This window comes from Pongo pygmaeus, chromosome 14 (genome assembly GCF_028885625.2).
Source record: "Pongo pygmaeus isolate AG05252 chromosome 14, NHGRI_mPonPyg2-v2.0_pri, whole genome shotgun sequence".
NCBI classification, from domain to species: Eukaryota; Metazoa; Chordata; class Mammalia; order Primates; family Hominidae; genus Pongo; species Pongo pygmaeus.
The window spans coordinates 60684011-60702876 of NC_072387.2; the positions used below are offsets into that span (position 1 = coordinate 60684011).

An 18866-nucleotide genomic window follows, 5' to 3' on the forward strand; every position below is an offset into this window, starting at 1 on the left:
TACATAAACTGATGAAATATGAATAGAAAATGAAAGATGTGATTATTCCTCCAAAAGCTATCCTGAATACTTTGGAGGACTCAGTAAAAGTGAGTTTAAAAATAAATAAATAAATAACCATTGACCTAAATGTTGAATGAAATATGACAAGAAAACTTCTAAAAGGATTGTGGACAGATTATCCACAAACACTTGCTCCATATTAAAGAAAAGAAACTATCCTTTGACAAATGCTTGTAATTTCCTTAAATTTTTTTTCTTTTTCTTTTTCCTGGCCATTTCCACTCAAAGGATGATTATGTCTTCTTATCTTAAAATATGTTTGTATAATTGCTAGGATCTAAATGTCTTTGTCTTCCCCAAATGTATATGTTGAAATTTTAACCCCCACAGTGACGGTATTAGGAGGTATAGGGCTTTTGGAAGGTGACTAGGTCATGAGGGTGGAGCCCACATTAATGGATTGCTGTCCAAGAGAGAGCCCTCTCCCCTTCCACCATGTGAAGTCACAATGAGGCGGACCATCTATGAACCAGAAAGTGAACCCTCACCAGACACCGAATCTGCCTGCACCTTGATCTTGCACTTCCCAGCCTCCAGAACTGTGAGAAATAAATTTCTGCTGTTTATAAGCCACCCAGTTTATGGTATTTTGTTATAGCTGCTGGAATAGACTAAAACAGATGATTTTCTGCTTTAACCAGCTTTCTTCATTAGCCAACCAACTACCAACTGGGATCTTGTTAGAAAAGAAGGATTTCTACTCACTTGTTTGTCTACACTTCATTCTTTTGTACCTAAAACAGTAGTTAGCACATCAAAGGGGCTTAAATGTTTGTTGAGTGGATTCACTAAAAACAAACAAACAAACAAAAAAACCCCGAAGGAACACAAAACATATGTACCAAAATCAGTCTTATAAGCAATTGTTGATAACATTTTCCCCTGTAGTACCCACTAAATGCCAAAATCTCTTGACAAATATCTATCTTTTGCTATCCTACTCTTTAAAGTACCCTAACCAACTTTACTGTGGATATCAGTAACCTGGCAGTATCTACCCTTGGTTGCTTCTAACTCACAAACCATGCATCTTCTTTCACATATTTCAATTTTTCCTCCTCTCTTCTTTAAGAGACAGATCCATTCATTTATTAACAAACTTCTATTGAGGATATGCAAAAGCAAGGAATGCTGTGTAGGAATAAAAAGCAAAGAAGCCATCCATTCTACTGTTAAGAAGGCAAAGTCTAGTTGGGGAGTCCCTCAGCATTGGGTGACAAGTGCTGTGAAGAAGTCTGTAGGCTGGAGGGTGAGGAGAAAGCGCATGCGAGTAAGACTGGAGATCTAGGAAGGGTTCTGAGAAGATGCTTCCCGATATGCCTTAATATCTAGAGATCGGTTATTTTCAGGAATGTGTTACTTTTAGGAGAATTGATGTTTCTTATCACTGAAGCTCAGTCATTAAAAGGTCTGCCACAGCAATGAAGGGAGGGCAATTTCAAAACCATGGAAGAATCAGAATAATGAAACAGAGGAGACAGGATTTCATCTCACTTCGTTTTCACCAACCTCCAACTCATTCAACCTTACACTGGCTTTTGGTGAAAGAAACTGACTAAAAATTCATCATGACAGAGATACCTTCTTTTTTTTTTTTTTGAGACGGAATCTCACTCTGTCGCCCAGGCTGGAGTGCAGTGGCGCAATCTCGGCTCACTGCAAGTTCCGCCTCCTGGGTTAACACCATTCTCCTGCCTCAGCCTCTCCGAGTAGCTGGGACTACAGGCGCCCGCCACCATGCCAGGCTAATTTTTTGTATTTTTAGTAGAGACGGGGTTTCACCGTGGTCTCGATCTCCTGACCTTGTGATCCACCTGCCTCGGCCTCCCAAAGTGCTGGGATTACAAGCGTGAGCCACCGCGCCCGGCTGACAGAGATATCTTAAAGAAACTACTGGCCGGGTGCAGTGGCTCACGCCTGTAATCCCAGCACTTTGGGAGGCTGAGGTGGGTGGATCACCTGAGGTCAGGAATTTGAGACCAGCCTGGCCAACATAGTGAAACCCTGTCCCTGCTAAAAATACAAAAATTAGCCAGGCATGGTGGCGGGTGCCTGTAATCCCAGCTACTCAGGAGGCTGAGGCAGGAGAATTGCTTGAACCCGGGAGGTGGAGGTGCAGTGAGCCAAGATTGCGTCACTGCACTCCAGCCTGGGTGACAGAGTGAGACTCCGTCTCAAAAAAAAAAAAAAAGAAAAGAAAAGAAACTACTTAATGTCAATTAGCATTATCTGACTGTAAAATAAGGATTTTTCTCCATTAGCCACTGTTAATTTTATATTTATTGGAAGTGTCTGAAAAATCATTTATGCTCTCAAATTTTCCATCTGCTGTAAAGCTCATGGATCATTGACACTTCAAAACAACTGAGGGGCACTAAATAACCTTTTTATTTGTCAAGTTCCAACATTTATTAAACAATTATTATAATTTATTCTAAAATGCACTTTTAAAAAATCAAGGGCCTGGCGCAGTGGCTCTCGCCGGTAATCCCAGCACTTTGGGAGGCCAAGGCTAAGGCAGGTGGATTGCTTGAACTTGGTGTTTGAGATCAGCCTGGGCAACAGAGACAGCCTGGGCGAAAACCTGGCTCTATAAAGAAAAAATATACAAAAATTAGCCAGGTGTGGGAGTACGTGCCTGTAGTCCCAGTACTCAGGAGACTGAGGTGGGAGGATCCCTGAAGCCCAAAAGGTCAAGGCTGCAGTGAGCTGTAATCACACCACTGCACTCAAGCCTGGGCAACAGAGTAAGACTGTCTCAAAAAAAAAATCAAGATTGTTTCTTACAGACATTGGCATCTTCCAATCACTTGCTGTAGACCCGGCAGGCTTAATGTTTTCACTGCCTAAATAATTTTTAGAATACCTTAACCAACTTTGTTTGCTTATATTTTCTTTTTTTATGTGTGCGTAAGAGTAATATAAAATAAAACTCTGTGTTTAAATAAATGTAAAAGAGCTCTTTCTGGCCAGGCACAGTACTCACAGCACTTTTGGAGGCCATGGCGAGAGGATCACTTGAGGCCAGGAGTTCAAGGCTGCAGTGAGCCATGATCCAATTACTCCAATTGCAAGTAAATGAAATCTGTAACAACCTAAATAAGCTTAGAAGAGGACCATGAGCCAAGATAACAGTCCCAGCTGACACCTTGATTTCAACTAGCTGAGACTCTGGGCAGAGAATCCAGCTAAGCCAACCTCAGGCTTCTGACCTACAGAAATCAAGAGATAATAAATAGGTGTTGTTGTTAAGCCACTAAATTTGTGTTCGTTTGCTATGCAGTAATAGAAAACAAATAAAACAGCATGGGAATTTTTGCCTATTTTGTTTGCTGATATATCTCCAAGACCTAGAACACGCTTGGCATATAACAGACACTTAATGAATGTTTATTGATGGAATTTACATGGAATTAATTTAGTCTTAGGAAAATATCACTACATTCTCATTATTTTTCTTATGTTGCTTCAAACCAATAAAAACATCCTTTTTTCTTTCTTTTTTTTTTTTTTTTTTGAGACAGAGTTTCACTCTTCTTGCCCAGGCTGGAGTGCAGTGGCGCAATCTCAGCTCACTGCAACCTCTGCCTCCCAGGTTCAAGCGATTCTCCTGCCTCAGCCTCCCAAGTAGCTGGGATTACAGGTGCACACCATCATGCCCGGCTAAATTTTTTTGTATTTGTAGTACAGACGGGGTTTCACCATGGCCAGGCTGGTCTTGAACTCCTGACCTCAGGTGATCCGCCCGCCTCGGCCTCCCAGGGTGCTGGGATTACAGGCGTGAGCCACTGCGCCCAGCCAAAAACATTCTGTTTTCTATAGACAAACATTAGAGCCATGGTTCTTATGATCAGAGATAAGCCATTTGAGGGAAAACAAGCCTTTACCTACACTCTCTAAAAGACAGAGGCTACAAGGCCCTCTGAGGCTTTTAGATAAGCTCAGTAGTTCAAGTCTCAGCAATCGGCCAAGCAAACTCAAAGGCATCACAATAGCTCTAGTTTTCCTAAACACAGGAGTGCTCTACTTAAAAAGAGTCATGAGAAAATGTAAACTTACAGTATCAACAAACACAGCAAAGGTTATGTATACTGTAAAAATGACCTCAGTTTTGCAAAAGCTTCCAGTGGTAAACTGTCCTCAAAAATCAATCTCACATGGTATAAGGAAATACTCCAGTCTCTAAAAGTGGTTCAGTCCATTTGCTCATTCAGTAAATAGGTATTGAGCAGCCATGTGTGCTAGATGCCAAAGATCAAGTGGTGAGCAAAACAGATGGAGCCCCAAAATTCATTAAGTTTACTATGTAAAGGGCGACAAATATGAAACAAATTCATAATTATATAAATAGACATATGTAAGTGCAACTGCTGTGGAAGAGAACCAAAGGGAGCTGTAATTTGAATTGAGTTCAGAAAAGGCCTGAGGATAAGTAGGAGTTAGCCAGAGAGTCACAGTAATAACCTCAAACAAAATAAAGAAGAGAAAGATCATCTTATAGCATTATCAGTAGCCAATGGACAGGAATGCAGGGCACTTTATTCAGTGGCTTTCCTTGAAAGTTATTCCATGCAACCCAATTCCAGACCATGTATACTGTTCTGCTCCCAGGAAGACCTCAGAAGAGTCCCAAGAGCTCTTTTTAAATACCCAGAAGCCAAAGAAGGGCCATACACACAGAAGTACCTTGAATGTAGCAGTTTTAATCAGTAAGGAACACAGTGCTCTGCACAGTTTACATACTCGAGACACAGTGGCTGTATTCATTTATTGACTGACTTTTACCCAACTGATGATGCTTGAAGATATTGAGGTTAACACTTCTGCTCTATGAACTACTTATCAGTCTTAAAACAGCCCTGTGCTGGGGGCTGGGCTGGGGAATGACCCCTCATAAAACTGTCAGCACATACAGCCCTGTCACAACTTAAGACACACCTGACATACCATAGATTTGTTTATTGTCTATCTCTTCCCACTAGAATATAATTTCATGAAAACAGGGATTTTCATCTGCTTTGTTCACTGCTATATTCCTGACACCTAGAACAATGCCTGGCATATTGTTCTCAATAAGTATCATACTCAATAAGTATCAGTTCAGTGAATGAATGCTGTCTGACCAATGCCCCTTCATTTATTATTTATTTTTTACCTTTGGACTACAGTGATGGGCAGAGGCAGAATTGCATTCAGGTGTACGGAGGAAGGGACTTCCTTCCCTAAAGTTCTCAGCAGAATTGTATTCAGGTGTACAGAGGAAGGGAATTCCTTCCCTTAAGTTCTCCCCCTCTCCATGGCAGTGTGCTAGGCTACGGTGCGTGGCTGTTTGCTGGCTCTCTGTAAGAGGATTACACAGTTCCATCTGTTGCCTAAGGATATGCAGGATCTCATGTAAGCAGAGTACCCCTCCAACACACACACACAAACACACACATCCTAGCAGGGCTTTGAGAGCGATAGTGTGGTGGGCTCTGTTTTCTCCTCTTCTCTTGCTTATGAGAACAGCTGGTTCCTTATCTGAGCTGCTCCTTCAGCCTGGGCCCCAGACTCAAGACCCCAGCCCACCACAGCTAGCATGTAATGTAAGTGAGAAATAGATGTGTCTTATTGTAAGTCACTTAAATTTGGGGGTTGTTACTACAGCAAAGAAGCTAATAAGCAGTCATTAATTTTTTGGGAGAGTGAGAATTAAGGAGAGGCAGAAAAACAAGAAAACATAAGAAAGCTGTCTACAAAAACTTACTAGAGAGGAAATAACGAGGATGTCTCAAGCTGCAATTTAAGTAAATGGGGAAATGACCCATTTACAAAAATTAATTTATACACAGTCCTTAGGAACAAATCTTTTTACATATGTCAACATGCCTATACTTTATAAAAATACTTAAGGAATGTTAGAAAATCAAACCTTGAAATGAATTGAAGAAGGCTACAATGTTGGGATGTTTCATCTTTTCCAGAAGAATCACTTCTTTCTTTGAAGCTTCTTTTTCTTGTATGGGCATCTAAATTACATTAAGAGACAGAGTAGTCTATAAAGCTAACTTGGTTTCAAGAACATGCTTTCTGCTCATTTCCACCTAAAATTCTCTAGGATTTCACTGGCTTTTAATGTCACTTTGAAAACGATCTTTCAATGGCAGGAAACAACATTTCTAGAATTAGTTGAGTACCCTATATCTCATCAATGATTTGTCGACAATCATCATCAAGAAAATAAATATTTCTGGTGAAGTTTTGCTATATTAAAAGTTGGACTGGTGGTACTGTGTTCATTATCTAGCCATATGGAGCCATATTTTAATATCTATCTTTCAGTAGCAAAGGAATTCTTTATAAAAATGCAACATTCCAGGAGCAATCACTGCTGAGAAGAAACAAATGAAATCTAAAAAAAGAAAATGTGTCATATCCCACAGAAATCAGGCCAGTAAAATTTTGTATTAAGATGACTACATTTTTCATTTTCAAATAAAAATTGTCTTGCATGACTTCATTTTAGAAGTATTTGGGTGTATTTTCTTGTTCTACTTTCATCTATAGACAATACTTTCCAAGGGGCTTGGTGCCAGTACCAGTGGCCACACCTCATTTCTACTTTTTCTTCCTCACTCTTGATGCTTTGCTGACTTGTCATTTCTACCCTGACTTCCAGCCCCTGACTGCCCCGCTTTTCTGATGTCCACGGGGCCTCCACCCATTAGAGGTCTTCAACATTGGCCAGATTTCTCATTCTCATTTAGACTTTAAGAACTTCTTAAAAATTAATATTCTCAATTCTAGCTTCCCTACATCTCAGCTGAAGGATCCTTCAGTAAGTTCCTTAACCCCTCTAAGCTTCAGTGTTTCCTGCCCCAATTTAAATTGTATAGTCAGTACATAGGAGTTTCAAAACAAAAACAGCTAAATTACTCCTACCAGCTGGATACATTTAGCAACTTAAAAAATTCCTAACTACTATTTAAAAGAATATTATAAACAAAATTAAAAGACAAACAAAAGGTTAGGATACAATATTTGTACCATATATGACAAATATATTTATAATATAAAAATTTATGGCAAATAATTTTTAAAAAGGCAAACACCTCAACAGAAAAATAGCAAAGTACAAGAATAGTCAACCTGAAAAAAACAAGAGAAGTAAAAATGGCTGATAGAAAAAAATATTCAATCTCATGCAGTAATCAAAGGAATAAAAACTAAAGCAAAATTTGGCTGGGTGTGGTAGCTCATGCCTGTAATCCCAGCTCTTTGAGAAGCCGAGGCAGGCAGATCACTTGAGGCCAGGAGTTCAAGACCAGCCTGGCCAACATAGCAAAACCCTGTCTCTACTAAAAATACAAAAAATTAGCCAGGTGTGGTGGCACACACCTGTGGTCCCAGCTACTCAGGAGGCTGAGGCAGGAGAATCTCTTGAACCTGGGAGATGGAGGCTGCAGTAAGCCAAAATCATGCCACTGCACTCCAGCCTGGGTGACAGAGTAAGACTCCATTGCAAAAAAAAAAAAAAAAAAAAAAAAGGATTAAAAGCTAAAACAAAATGTAATGTAGTATTCCATGTATGAAATTGGCAAAGATGAAAAGAATGTCAATAACCACTGTTGGCCAGAAAGCAGCAAAATGGACACTCATTTATTTCTGGTAAAACTACACAAATTGATAAAATATTTCTGGGAAGGCAGTTTTACAATATATAATATGAATATTTAAAATGTTCATTTTTGCAGGGGGGTCTATATCCTGCTGAAGAAATCTTTTTTTTTTTTTTTAAGACAAGGTCTTGCTCTATCACCCAGGCTGGAGTGCAGTGGCATGATCTTGGTCCACTGCAGCTTCTGCCCACTGAGCTCAAGTGATCCTCCCACCTCAGCCTCCTGAGTAGCTGAAACCACAGGCAAGCACCACCATACCTGGCTAATTTTTTGTATTTTTAGTAGAGATGGGGTCTCACCATGTTGCCCAGGCTGGTCTCGAACTCCTGGCCTCAAGTGATCTAGCTGCCTCAGCCTCCCAAAGTGCTGAGATTATAGGCATGAGGGAAATGTTCCTATTTTTGACTAATTCTTCTAGAAATTTATCCAAAGAAGATAATAAAAGTGTACAGAAGAGTTCTCATACAAAAGACTTTGTTACAGTGTTTTATTGCTAGTTTTTAAGTTACTCTAATAATGCATGCTTGTTTTAAGTCAAATAGAAGTGAATAAGGTAAAAGTGAAACTTCCCTCTTTCTTTCTCATCTAGCCCACACATGAAAGCCCATAGGTGGTAACCTTACTCTTAATGGCAAAAATGCAATTACTTTTGCACCAACCTAATACTATATTCCCTAGGGATAACTGTTGTTAATAGTTAGAGCTTTTTATGTCATGCATATATAGGCAAGCATATATACATAGTTTTGTTTAACAAAAATGAATCATACTTTACATATTAAATGTTATTGAATCATAGCCAAAAAACTAACCAATGTAATTATCTGAAAATAGAAAAAGAGTTAAATAAATTAACTTTTAATAAATTGCTTGCTAGCTTTTTTTTTTTTTTTTTTTTTTTTTTTTTTTTTTTTTTAAGACAGAGTTCTGCTATGTTGTCTAAGCTGGATTTTAACTCCTGGGGTCAAGGGATCCTCCCAACTCATCCTCCAGAATAGCTGGGACTACAGGCACTTGCCACCATGCCCAGCTAAATTATGGTATTTTTAACCTGCTACCACTTTAATGCTATGCAGTCATTAAAAATAAAGGGAGGCAATGTATTATCATGGAAAGAGCAGAGAAAGACTTAGATGGATCTGCTGATTACTGTGCATCCTGGAGCTAACTGCTTAACCTCTTTAGCCTCAGCTCTTTCACTTGTACAGTGAGAATAATGAGAGCTACCTTTTAAGTGGTTGTGAAGATTAAATTGAGTTGATATATATAATAAAACACCCAGGATGGTGTGACATATAATGGACACCCTGCAGGTGGTCCCTTTATCATTAGTGTGAACATTTAATATCATTATATGACAACATTTTATTATATAAAAATATTGAATGAGATGAGGAAATATTCACAATATATTGCTAATATAAAAAACTGTTACAAAAGAGTATATCTGGGCCGGGCGTGGTGGCTCACACCTGTAATCCCAGCACTTTGGGAGGCCGAGGCAGGCAGATCACGAGGTCAGGAGTTCGAGACCAGCCTGGCCAACACAGTGAAAGCCCGTCTCTACTAAAAATACAAAAATTAGCCAGGCATGGTGGCACACACCTGTAGTTCCAGCTACTCAGGAGGCTGAGGCAGGAGAATTGTTTGAACCTGGGAGGCAGAGGTTGCAGTGAGCAGAGATCACGCCACTGCACTCCAGCCTGGGCGACAGAGCGAGACTCCATCTCAAAAAAAAAAAAGAGTATAACTACCATGACACCAATCATTCTAATAACTTATATACTTATACATTAAAAATAGTCTAGAGAGAAATTCAGCAAAATGTTGATAGTGATTAAGAAAGAGGTTATATGCTATTTTTATTTTCCTCTAAATGGTCTTATTTTCTCCTTTGGCTCTTTTCAAAATTTGTACAATGAACATTTTTATTTTCACAATTGAGGAAAGATAAAACACTTTTATTTGAGCCCAGAAGGAAAAGAACATGCTTGATAATGGTAGGATGATAAGAGAAAATATTAGCTTTTTGGTACCTGTAAGAAAACAAGCAATTTAGTTCTGGGGTCTAGTGTAGGGAGTAGGGAGGCATTAGAGAGAAGAAATATAAATTTCTCTAGATAAGAAGTAATGAAAAACTACATGAGAGTAGATAGGAAGAAAAAAGTAATAAATGTTAATATTGTGACACAGATGTTACAGGTAAATTCCATAACATAAAGAGATATGGGAAAACAAGAATAATGAGGTCTAATATAAAATTCTACTTATTTATGGCATAGTGACAAGAGTAGTTCATGAGTAAAGTGATGAAAAATTGGTGCTCTATTAGAAAAATATAGTCAATTTTTGATTATACTAAAGAATGGGAGAGATGCTATGAAATGAAGTAATGTACATTTTTATAGAGATTCACCTCTCAAATATTTTCTCTTTACACAGAATTAAAATGGTTTTATAATTCCTAAGTATATACCAGCTTCGCAATAGAGCAAGAGGGCCTGAAAGCATCTGTCCAGTGAATCATCTATCCAATAAGAAGTTATTGAATATCTCCTGGCACCAAGCATTAGGTGCTGTGTGGAATACCAGCACAAAACGCACATGGACTCGGTCCTCACAGAACATGTTACAGCTAAATAAGGAGGAGAAGGCACAAAATAAACAGCCAAAGCATGTCCAGAAAGAAAGCAGTCAGTACTATAACAGAGGTTCCAATAAAAGTTATGCAAGTTTACAGAGAAGGATAAATTCTTTAGAGTGGGACGATTCTGGAGGTATGGTAGAGCTCAGCCTTGAACAAGTGGGATCTTGATGCTGGGAGATCAGCAGGCAACGACCTTGGAAGCAGCAGCCCCATAAGCAAATGCAGAGGCTGGAGTGGGGAAAAAAAGTAGGGTATGTGATAGGAGCCGTAATTTTGGGGCAAATCAGAGAGGGTCTCAAAACTTCTCTGAAGAGTGAAACAATATAAAAGCACAAGGCAGACCAGGCACAGTGGCTAACACTTGTAATCCCAGCACTTTGGGACCCAAAGTGGGAGGATCACTTGAGGCCAGCCTGGGCAACATAGCAAGATCCTGTCTCTAAAAAAAATTTCAAAATTAGCTGGGTGTGGTGGCGCATGCCTGCAGTCCTAGCTACTCAGGAGGCTGAGGCAGGAGGATGGCTTGTTCAAGGTTACAGTGAGCTATGATGATGCCACTGCACTCCTGCCCGGGCAACAGAATGAAATCCTGTCTCAAAAAAAATGCACAAGGCAAACCCCACTTTCTACCTCAATAATAACAATTTGTGTCTCTTTTTCTTTGTACATATATGAACATATTTGTAGGTATACATATATGGAGAATATATATATTTTTCCAAAGATTGTATTATTTTACACTTACTATTTTCTCAAACATTGCAAACATTGAAATTTTCCCATGTCAATGCTTCACCTACAACACGATTTCTAATAGCCACTTAGTTTTTTATAAATTACTTAACAAATTACCTACTGTTGGACATTTGTTTTCTGTTTATCTGTGGGGTTTCTCTTTGAATAAACTCCTAATTTCTTAGTTTTCTACTGAGTTTCAAATTTTTGTATGATGACTTCATATATGGATTTTATCTTTTTATTGATTTAATAAAAGGCTAACACCATTAAGTCAATACTTGCAAATATTTTTGGCACCTTTTCAGTTTTCTTTAAATTTATTTATAGTGTTTGTTTTGACATACAAACGTTTTCTATTTTTATGTAGTCAAACCTAGGCAACTCTTTCTTTACAGCCTCTGTCCCAGTGAAGGTTTGGGGGCATGGCTGGAGCATTATCAAAATTTGGCTGGAGCCACTTGAAGGATCCAAGTGACCCAGGGCCTCGACAAAAGGACTGAAGCAAATTCAAGGAAGAGGAAGAGTCAACAGTATTCGCCAAATATCTGAATGTGGAGAGGGAATAAGCTCACAAATGATCCCAAGGTTTTCAGGCTGGCAACCATAAGGACACTGATGACATTAATACAGCGCAGCACATAGGAGGTGAAGTGGGTCTGCTTACAACAAGGAAGAATCACTATTAATACTTGTTTTTGGGTACAATTGTGATACCGAGTGTCCAAGGTGGTCTCAATGATCATCATCCTAAATTCTTGATGCACAGGATCTCTGAGACAATAAATGTTTATTCTTTAAGCCACTAAGTTTGGGGTAATATGCTACACAGCAATAGATTAATAACATAGATGTTGGATGGGCACGGTGGCTCATGCCTGTAATCCCAGCACTCTGGGAGGCCGAGGCAGGTGGATCACGAAGTCAGGAGATTGAGACCATCCTGGCTAACACAGTGAAACCCCGTCTCTACTAAAAACACAAAAAATTAGCCGGGCGTGGTGGCGGGCGCCTGTAGTCCCAGCTACTTGGGAGGCTGAGGCAGGAGAATGGCATGAACCTGGGAGGCGGAGCTTGCAGTGAGCCGAGATGGCACCACTGCACTCCAGCCTGGGCAACAGAGCAAGACTTCACCTCAAAACAAAACAAAACAAAACCACAGATATTACCTGAAGTTATCTAGCTGGCAGAAGAAATGCAGAACTAGGGTACTGAAAGATGTCAGGGGTAGAGACAGAGATTTAAGGGAGATCTACTTATTGGTAAACACTAAAGTGGGGCAGTTTAGGTGACAATGGACAGAAAAAGAAAATCAGAAAAGGACACATGGTTGAGGACATACAGAGGGCGAAGACAGAGATAAGCCTGAGGGAGAGCAGTCAGATAAACAAAAGAGAGCGAGCAGAATAATGTCATGGGAGGAAGCTATTGCGGGCCACTAGAATAAGAGGACATTATTATGAATACGCCATGGATTCACAAAAAGAGACCTATATTGGGAAATAAATCATTATCCCTGGAAGCCAGTCATTTACTCTTGAGCTTTAAGTCTGGGTAGGTTTTCTTGTAATTTTTTGTGGTAAGATAAAATTTATATCATTTTAACCATTTTTAAGTGTACAATTCAATGGCATTAAGTATATTCACATGGTGTAACTTGGGTAGTCCATTTTGCACACACTTTGTATGGAACTTTTTATGCTACTCTCATTTATAAATCCTCTAGAAGCTGACCAACAAGACTTGCCTTAGAATTAATTCTAGCAAACAATGGATATTGTTGTCCCAATATATTATGAAATGAACATACCACTAAAGAGGGTGACATAAACACTGACCAAGGTGGATTTAGCAAAAATTATTAATTTTTAATTAACTGTATTTATTTTCCAAAATCATTAGACCAACAATTACATATGGTCTTCCTCTATTCATTCAGTGCACTCAATAAATTTGTTTAGCACCTATTATATGACAGGAACTGTTCTGCATACTGAGGAAGACAAGCAATAAACAAATGAATAATTAAGAGAGCAAAGTAATTGCAGAGCATTATACATGCTAGTAAGAAAATAAACCAGGCCAGAAGCAGTGGCTCAAGCCTGTAATCCCAGCACTTCGGGAGGCCGAGGCGGGCAGATCACTTGAGCTCAGGAGTTCAAGACCAGCCTGGGCAACATGGTGAAACTACATCTCTACTAAAAATACAAAAAATTAACCAGGCATGGTGGCATGCACCTGTAGTCCCAGCTATTCAGGAGGCTGAAGTGGGAGAATTGCTTGAACCCCGGAGGTGGAGGTTGCAGTGAGCCGAGATCATGCCACTGCACTCCAGCCTAGGTGACAGAGCGAGACTCCGTCTAAAAAAAAAAAAAAAAAAAGAAAACAAAACAAAAAAGAAACCAGGAACCAAGGTGGTGTGATAAGGTGATAAGGTGTGATTGTGGCTGGGGGTCTACTCTAGCTAGGATGTTTGCAGAAAACCCCTCGTAGAGGACCTGAATAAGGAGAGAGGAAGTGCACCACAGAGAAAAGTCAGGGCAACAGAGGAGGCTGGCATCTCACAGGGCCTTGCAGGGCACCCTAAGGAGGGCCATAGGAGCCACAGAAATGTGATCTTATTTCTTTTCTATTTTCATTACAAAATTTTTTTTTTTTTAGCAGGGACAAGGTCTTGCTATGTTGCCCAGGCTATCTTGAACTCCTGGCTTCACACGATCCTCCCACCTCGACCATGCGAAGTGCTGGGATTACAGGGGTGAGCCACTGCGTCCAGCCTCTTTTTAAAAATGAGATCATTGGTTGCTGTTTGGACAATGGACTTAGGAGGTTGAATTAACAAAAATCAATTATGGCTTAAAATTCGTAATTATAAAAAATAAAAATTTCCTTTTTATATTGGATTAAAAGTCAGCTGAATATCCCACTGAAAATTAACAGAAATTTGAACTTCTTAACTTTACCTTTTCAAAATTGATCTCTTTTATGACACAGTGCTTACTATCTGATTTCCCTTTAGCTAAGTATGCTTTCCCGAAGGCACCTTGCCCGATGGCCTTAATCACATCGTACTTATCCATGGTCTCCAATGGGCTGAGGTTCCTGGAATTAGAGTAATGTAAATTTATCACACACGTCTCATAAAGACTAACAAAGTCAGAAAATTGATGACTAAAGTGTAAAAGAACTCACTTTGCTAAAACTTTCCTCCCAGCCTTGCCAAGACAGAGACAAATAACTTTCCTTGTGGCCACAGATAACAACTGAAATGAGACAAGAGTTTCTTGGTTAGACACGGGTCGTAGCTCAGCTTTGTTACACTTTTGCCCTGTATTCTCGGGTAAGTCACTTAACCTGGCAAAACCTCACTTTCCTAATTTCTAAAATGGAATAACAATACCTGTTTTGCAAGTTTGTTCTGAGAATGAAAGATACTATATCCGGTGTTTGGCACCTTTATAAAGCAGGAATGTCCTTAGGCTTGTGCACTTTTACATTTCTGTCTTTCTTAGTGGGGACGTACTGCCCCCTAGGGGGAATTATGGAAATATATGGGGTGGTGAAGCTGTTTCCCCGAGATTCAGAGGCATGAGGTTTACAGGTGGTTGGGGCCTGAGATGGCAGGATTCTGGGATTCGAGAGACAGTCCCGCACAATAAAGGATTACCTCGCGGCCCTACAATCTTGGAGAGTCTTCCTATACATTCCTGCGTGTGGAAAAATCCGTTTGTGGCTAGAACCAAACTCTATTTTACATCGAAATGCTAAGTATTTTTGCAGTTTTAATGAACACTTTTTTTTTTTTTTCGAGGAATGCAACTACATGTAAATCAAGGCTTGATTGCACTTCGGTTTGGAGGTTTACCAAGAATTGTTCACCATTTGGGAAAAATCACGCCCTTCACTGGCCACGCTGCTCCTGGTCCCGGAGACCCAACAATCTGCATTTGCTGTCGTCACGTTCAGCGACTCCCCAGGCGCGGATACTGGCTACTTTTCTACTTTTTCCAAGGGTAGTAGTGCCAAGCATTTTCAGATTGAAATATGTACTTTCTTACTTATTGCTTTCCTTCTATCTCCTCTTTATGCTACAGTTAGGGCATAATACAGTGTTGTTTTGTTGTTGTTGTTGTTGTTGTTGTTAATGGGGTGAGCAGGGGGGTTGTTTTCGAATAATTTCATGTCAGGGTAGGAAGTAGGTACAATTGGGTTGCAGGGGGCTGGGAACCAGCTCCGCAGCCAGGAGAGGCTGCAGACACCGGAGGATCGGGTTCTGAGAGAGACGCATACGGACTTGGGGCCGGGGGTGACTCGCCGGGAACTGAGGGCCCACGACCCTCCCGCCCAAGTGGCACCAGAGGGTGGAAGTCCCCAAGTTAGGAAAATTCCTTCTCCCCAAGGGCCGCCCCTGGAAGCGGCCGCTGGTGGGTGGCGAGACGCTTACCTGTACCGGACCTCCGCGTGTGGAGCGTTGCCATAGAGACCGACGCGCCCTGGAAGCTACACCTACACAGCCCGGGAAGCTAGGCCTTTTCTGGGCCGCCCCCGCCGCCCCAGGCCGAGACTCCATCCCTTTCCCCCACCCCGCCCGGCTCCCGAAGTCCTGTGGCGTCTTCGGGCAAGGACTAAGGGCGGCCCCTGCAGCGTACCTGCTTCGCCGGCTCCGCGGGGCCAAGGAAGCGTCCCGGAAGGATCCGGGTTCCCGGGGCCGCTGCGCCTCCCTGCTGCCGGGGCGGAGCCGCGCAAGGAAACGCGGGCGGGGCGCGGGGCTGGAATGGCCTGGGGACCAGTCCACACAGTTCACCTCGAGGCAGGGTCAGGCGCCAGGGAGTTTGGCGACCCGGCAGAGTCACCCCGCAACCGTCCCCGTTGCCTTGGGTCTGGATTCCATTGCTTTGCAGTCTATAGTAGTGCTCCCCGCTCTTGCTTACGGTGCACCAGACGCTTCGCAAACGTTCTCTTTTTTTCACAACCCCTCAAGGCAGTAGTCTCCCAGTTTTACAAATGAGCTAAACTGAGACAGGAAGAGTGTTTCTTGTACAAGGTCTCAAATACTGCCAAAAGGTGGACGTGAGACTGGAACGGCTTCCTGCTCTTTGGGCCACAGCGGCGGCCTGCCAAGGGACTTTCTAAAGAAGCCGGCGCTGCCCAAGCGTCTGCACGCACGCCCGGTCCCCATCCCACCCTGCCCCATTCTGGATTTGCACGTCAAGCTGCTGTCTAAAATGTTTCTTTAAGTAGTTGAAAAAAATGTAATTTTCAGCAATTGTAAATAGTGACGCAAGTAAATATATCCAATTGAATCGAAACACTACAGTAATATGGTACCCTCCATCGTCCATTTCACACACACACAAAAAAAACCCCACAAAAAACTCTTTTAAAAATCCCAAGTTTACATCGTTACTTTTCCTTCTTAAAATCATCTCTCGGCCGGGCGCAGTGGCTCACGCCTGTAATCCCAGCACTTTGGGAGGCAGAGGCAGGCGGATCACGAGGTCAGGAGATCGAGACCATCCTGGCTAACACAGTGAAACCCCGTCTCTACTAAAAATACAAAAAATTAGCTGGGCGTGGTGGCGGGCTCCTGTAGTTCCAGCTACTCGGGAGGCTGAGGCAGGAGAATGGCGTGAACCCGAGAGGCGGAGCTTGCAGTGAGCCGAGATTGTGCCACTGCACTCCAGCCTGGGCGACAGAGCGAGACTCCGTCTCAAAAAAAAAAAAAAAAAAAAATCATCTCTCCGCCGCCCCCTCCCTGTCCCCGCCACAAGAAATTTCTTCTTCTTATAAGCACTCTAGTCAAATTGGATTAGGGCTGAACTAAAGGCCTCATTTTGATCTAACTGCATCTTTAAAGTCTCTATCTCCGAATATAGTCTCATTATTAGTTACTGGTGTTAGATTTCAATATGTGAATTGGGAGTGGCCGGGGCGGGGGCGAATGCAGCCATAACAGGAGTCCATAAGTTGTTCAGCAGTTGGAATATCCAATGTTAGTTTCTTTGGTAGTGAAATTCCCTCAAAATATTAGTAGGTATATGATCTACTTGTTTTTGTTTAATTACATGTGTCAGTGACCACACCCAAATTTCTTCCCTAGAATTCTTAGACATGCTTTATTAAATCATATCTTCATTCTACTTTCCTGATAGAATTTTATCCGTTATCTTTTTCATACTTGAAAGTTTTATTGATCATCCTATCATACTGCTGAAAGTATAGAAATGGAAATTTATATTTCCTGCTCACAGAATTTTATTTTTTTCTGGATTAAATTGTTAAAATTACTAGTACTACACAACTGATCACAATAAAATATATCACAATACCAATAATTATTAAATATAAAAAATAAAATCGTATTGAAAATTCATCTCTTTAAGACCTGGATGGGCTTCCCATGCGCCATTAGTTCCTGTATCCATAGATGAATGCTAACTTCTTGCTACAATGAAGTTTAACAGTGATTCTCTTCCATTTTTTTTAAGGCTGTAAGTGCTGAGAAATAAGTACACAGGAATGAAAAGTTTTGTTAAAAGTGTCCCTCAATTTTTGTCTAGTTTTATCTCAAGAATCATATAGTAGTCTGTCACCAAAACTGGTTTATAATCATGAACTGGTAATTCCATTAGTCTTCTGAAATTTTATTAAAAGCAAAACCCCATAAGCCATTCTGATTTTGAAAAGGATTTACTATCCAATACTTATCCAGTCTCTCAGTAACTGTACATAATTTCAAGTTTTTTTTGTTTGATGGTTTGGAAACGTTTATGCCCTTGGGCAATGCTAAGATTGAAGATGACTAAGAGGTATGCAATACAGTATATATGAAAGCTGAGTACCTGGAAATATCCTTAAAACTATCCATGCCTGCTTTAACTTGAAAAATCTTCAAGACAGTGGTAAGCTAATTTCAAAGAGCTAACCTAAGTAATTTTGGGAAATGGTATTTGACTGGAAACCATGAGACAATAGGAAAGATAAATAAACTCTGTACCTTAGTTGGTAAATTTGTTTCTCCCAGGCGTATGGGTTAATGATTTGGAAACTGCTTTACAAATACACTAGGATTGAACAGCTAAGCAGATGGTGGATGGTACAAGCCAGTTTTCTCATTGTCAGGGATAGAAGTTACAGAAAAGCATGAGAAGAAGGCTAGAATGAACCTTGTAGTACTGGGTTAGTTGGAGACATCAATATGGACCCATGCTTAATTAAATGTATGTACAGATGGAGAGATACAGAAATAACTGTAGAGATGTGTGGATGGCTATACAATTATACAGTGTATACAGGTTAGTATACACACATATACTTCCTAGCTCTGTCTGCTGAGAGGGCCTAGAAGCAGTGACACCCCAGGAGCAACAAGCACACCCAGCACCCAGATCTTGGTTTCTAAACCAGTGGGAACCTTGTTGAAATGGATGATTTTGGGGCTGGGGCAGAGAAGGTAAAGATGAGTCTGGACCATCTTCTTGTAGTGCCAGAAAGGAAGGAAGTGCTCCAAAAGAACAAGGGGACGTCAAAGGGACACAGGAGGTGACCTGAAACAATTCCCAATGGCCAAAGCTAGAACGATTTAAGCAAGAAAACAAACGACTTATTATTGGATTATACTCTCACCCCCAGAGATGGAGATTAATTCCTCTGCATTGGACTACGAGCTAGAGTGTGTGACTCGCTTATAGTGAACATAGCGTGAACATGGAAAATTATGAAGTTGATAGTGGAGAGCCTGGCAGACACTGCCTTCATCAAGT

At 40.9% G+C, this 18866-nt stretch overlaps 1 protein-coding gene across 4 annotated transcripts in view; it reads right to left on the reverse strand.

Moving 5' to 3' along the window:
* The window catches only part of NEK5 (NIMA related kinase 5), a 91512-nt gene extending 75379 nt beyond the window's left edge, over positions 1-16133 (reverse strand). The window contains exons 1-4 of one of the 4 annotated variants that reach the window (XM_054446323.2): positions 15753-16133; positions 14296-14366; positions 14067-14205; positions 5975-6071 (exon numbers count right to left, since the gene is read on the reverse strand). In XM_054446323.2, the coding sequence (XP_054302298.2) occupies positions 5975-6071; positions 14067-14183 (214 nt within the window). In that variant the 5' untranslated portion in view covers positions 14184-14205; positions 14296-14366; positions 15753-16133. Of the gene's footprint in view, positions 1-5974; positions 6072-14066; positions 14206-14295; positions 14367-15547 lie in introns of all 4 variants that reach the window. The other 3 variants (XM_054446322.2, XM_054446321.2, XM_063650892.1) reach the window with 3 other exon arrangements.
* Positions 16134-18866: the final 2733 nt, after the last annotated feature.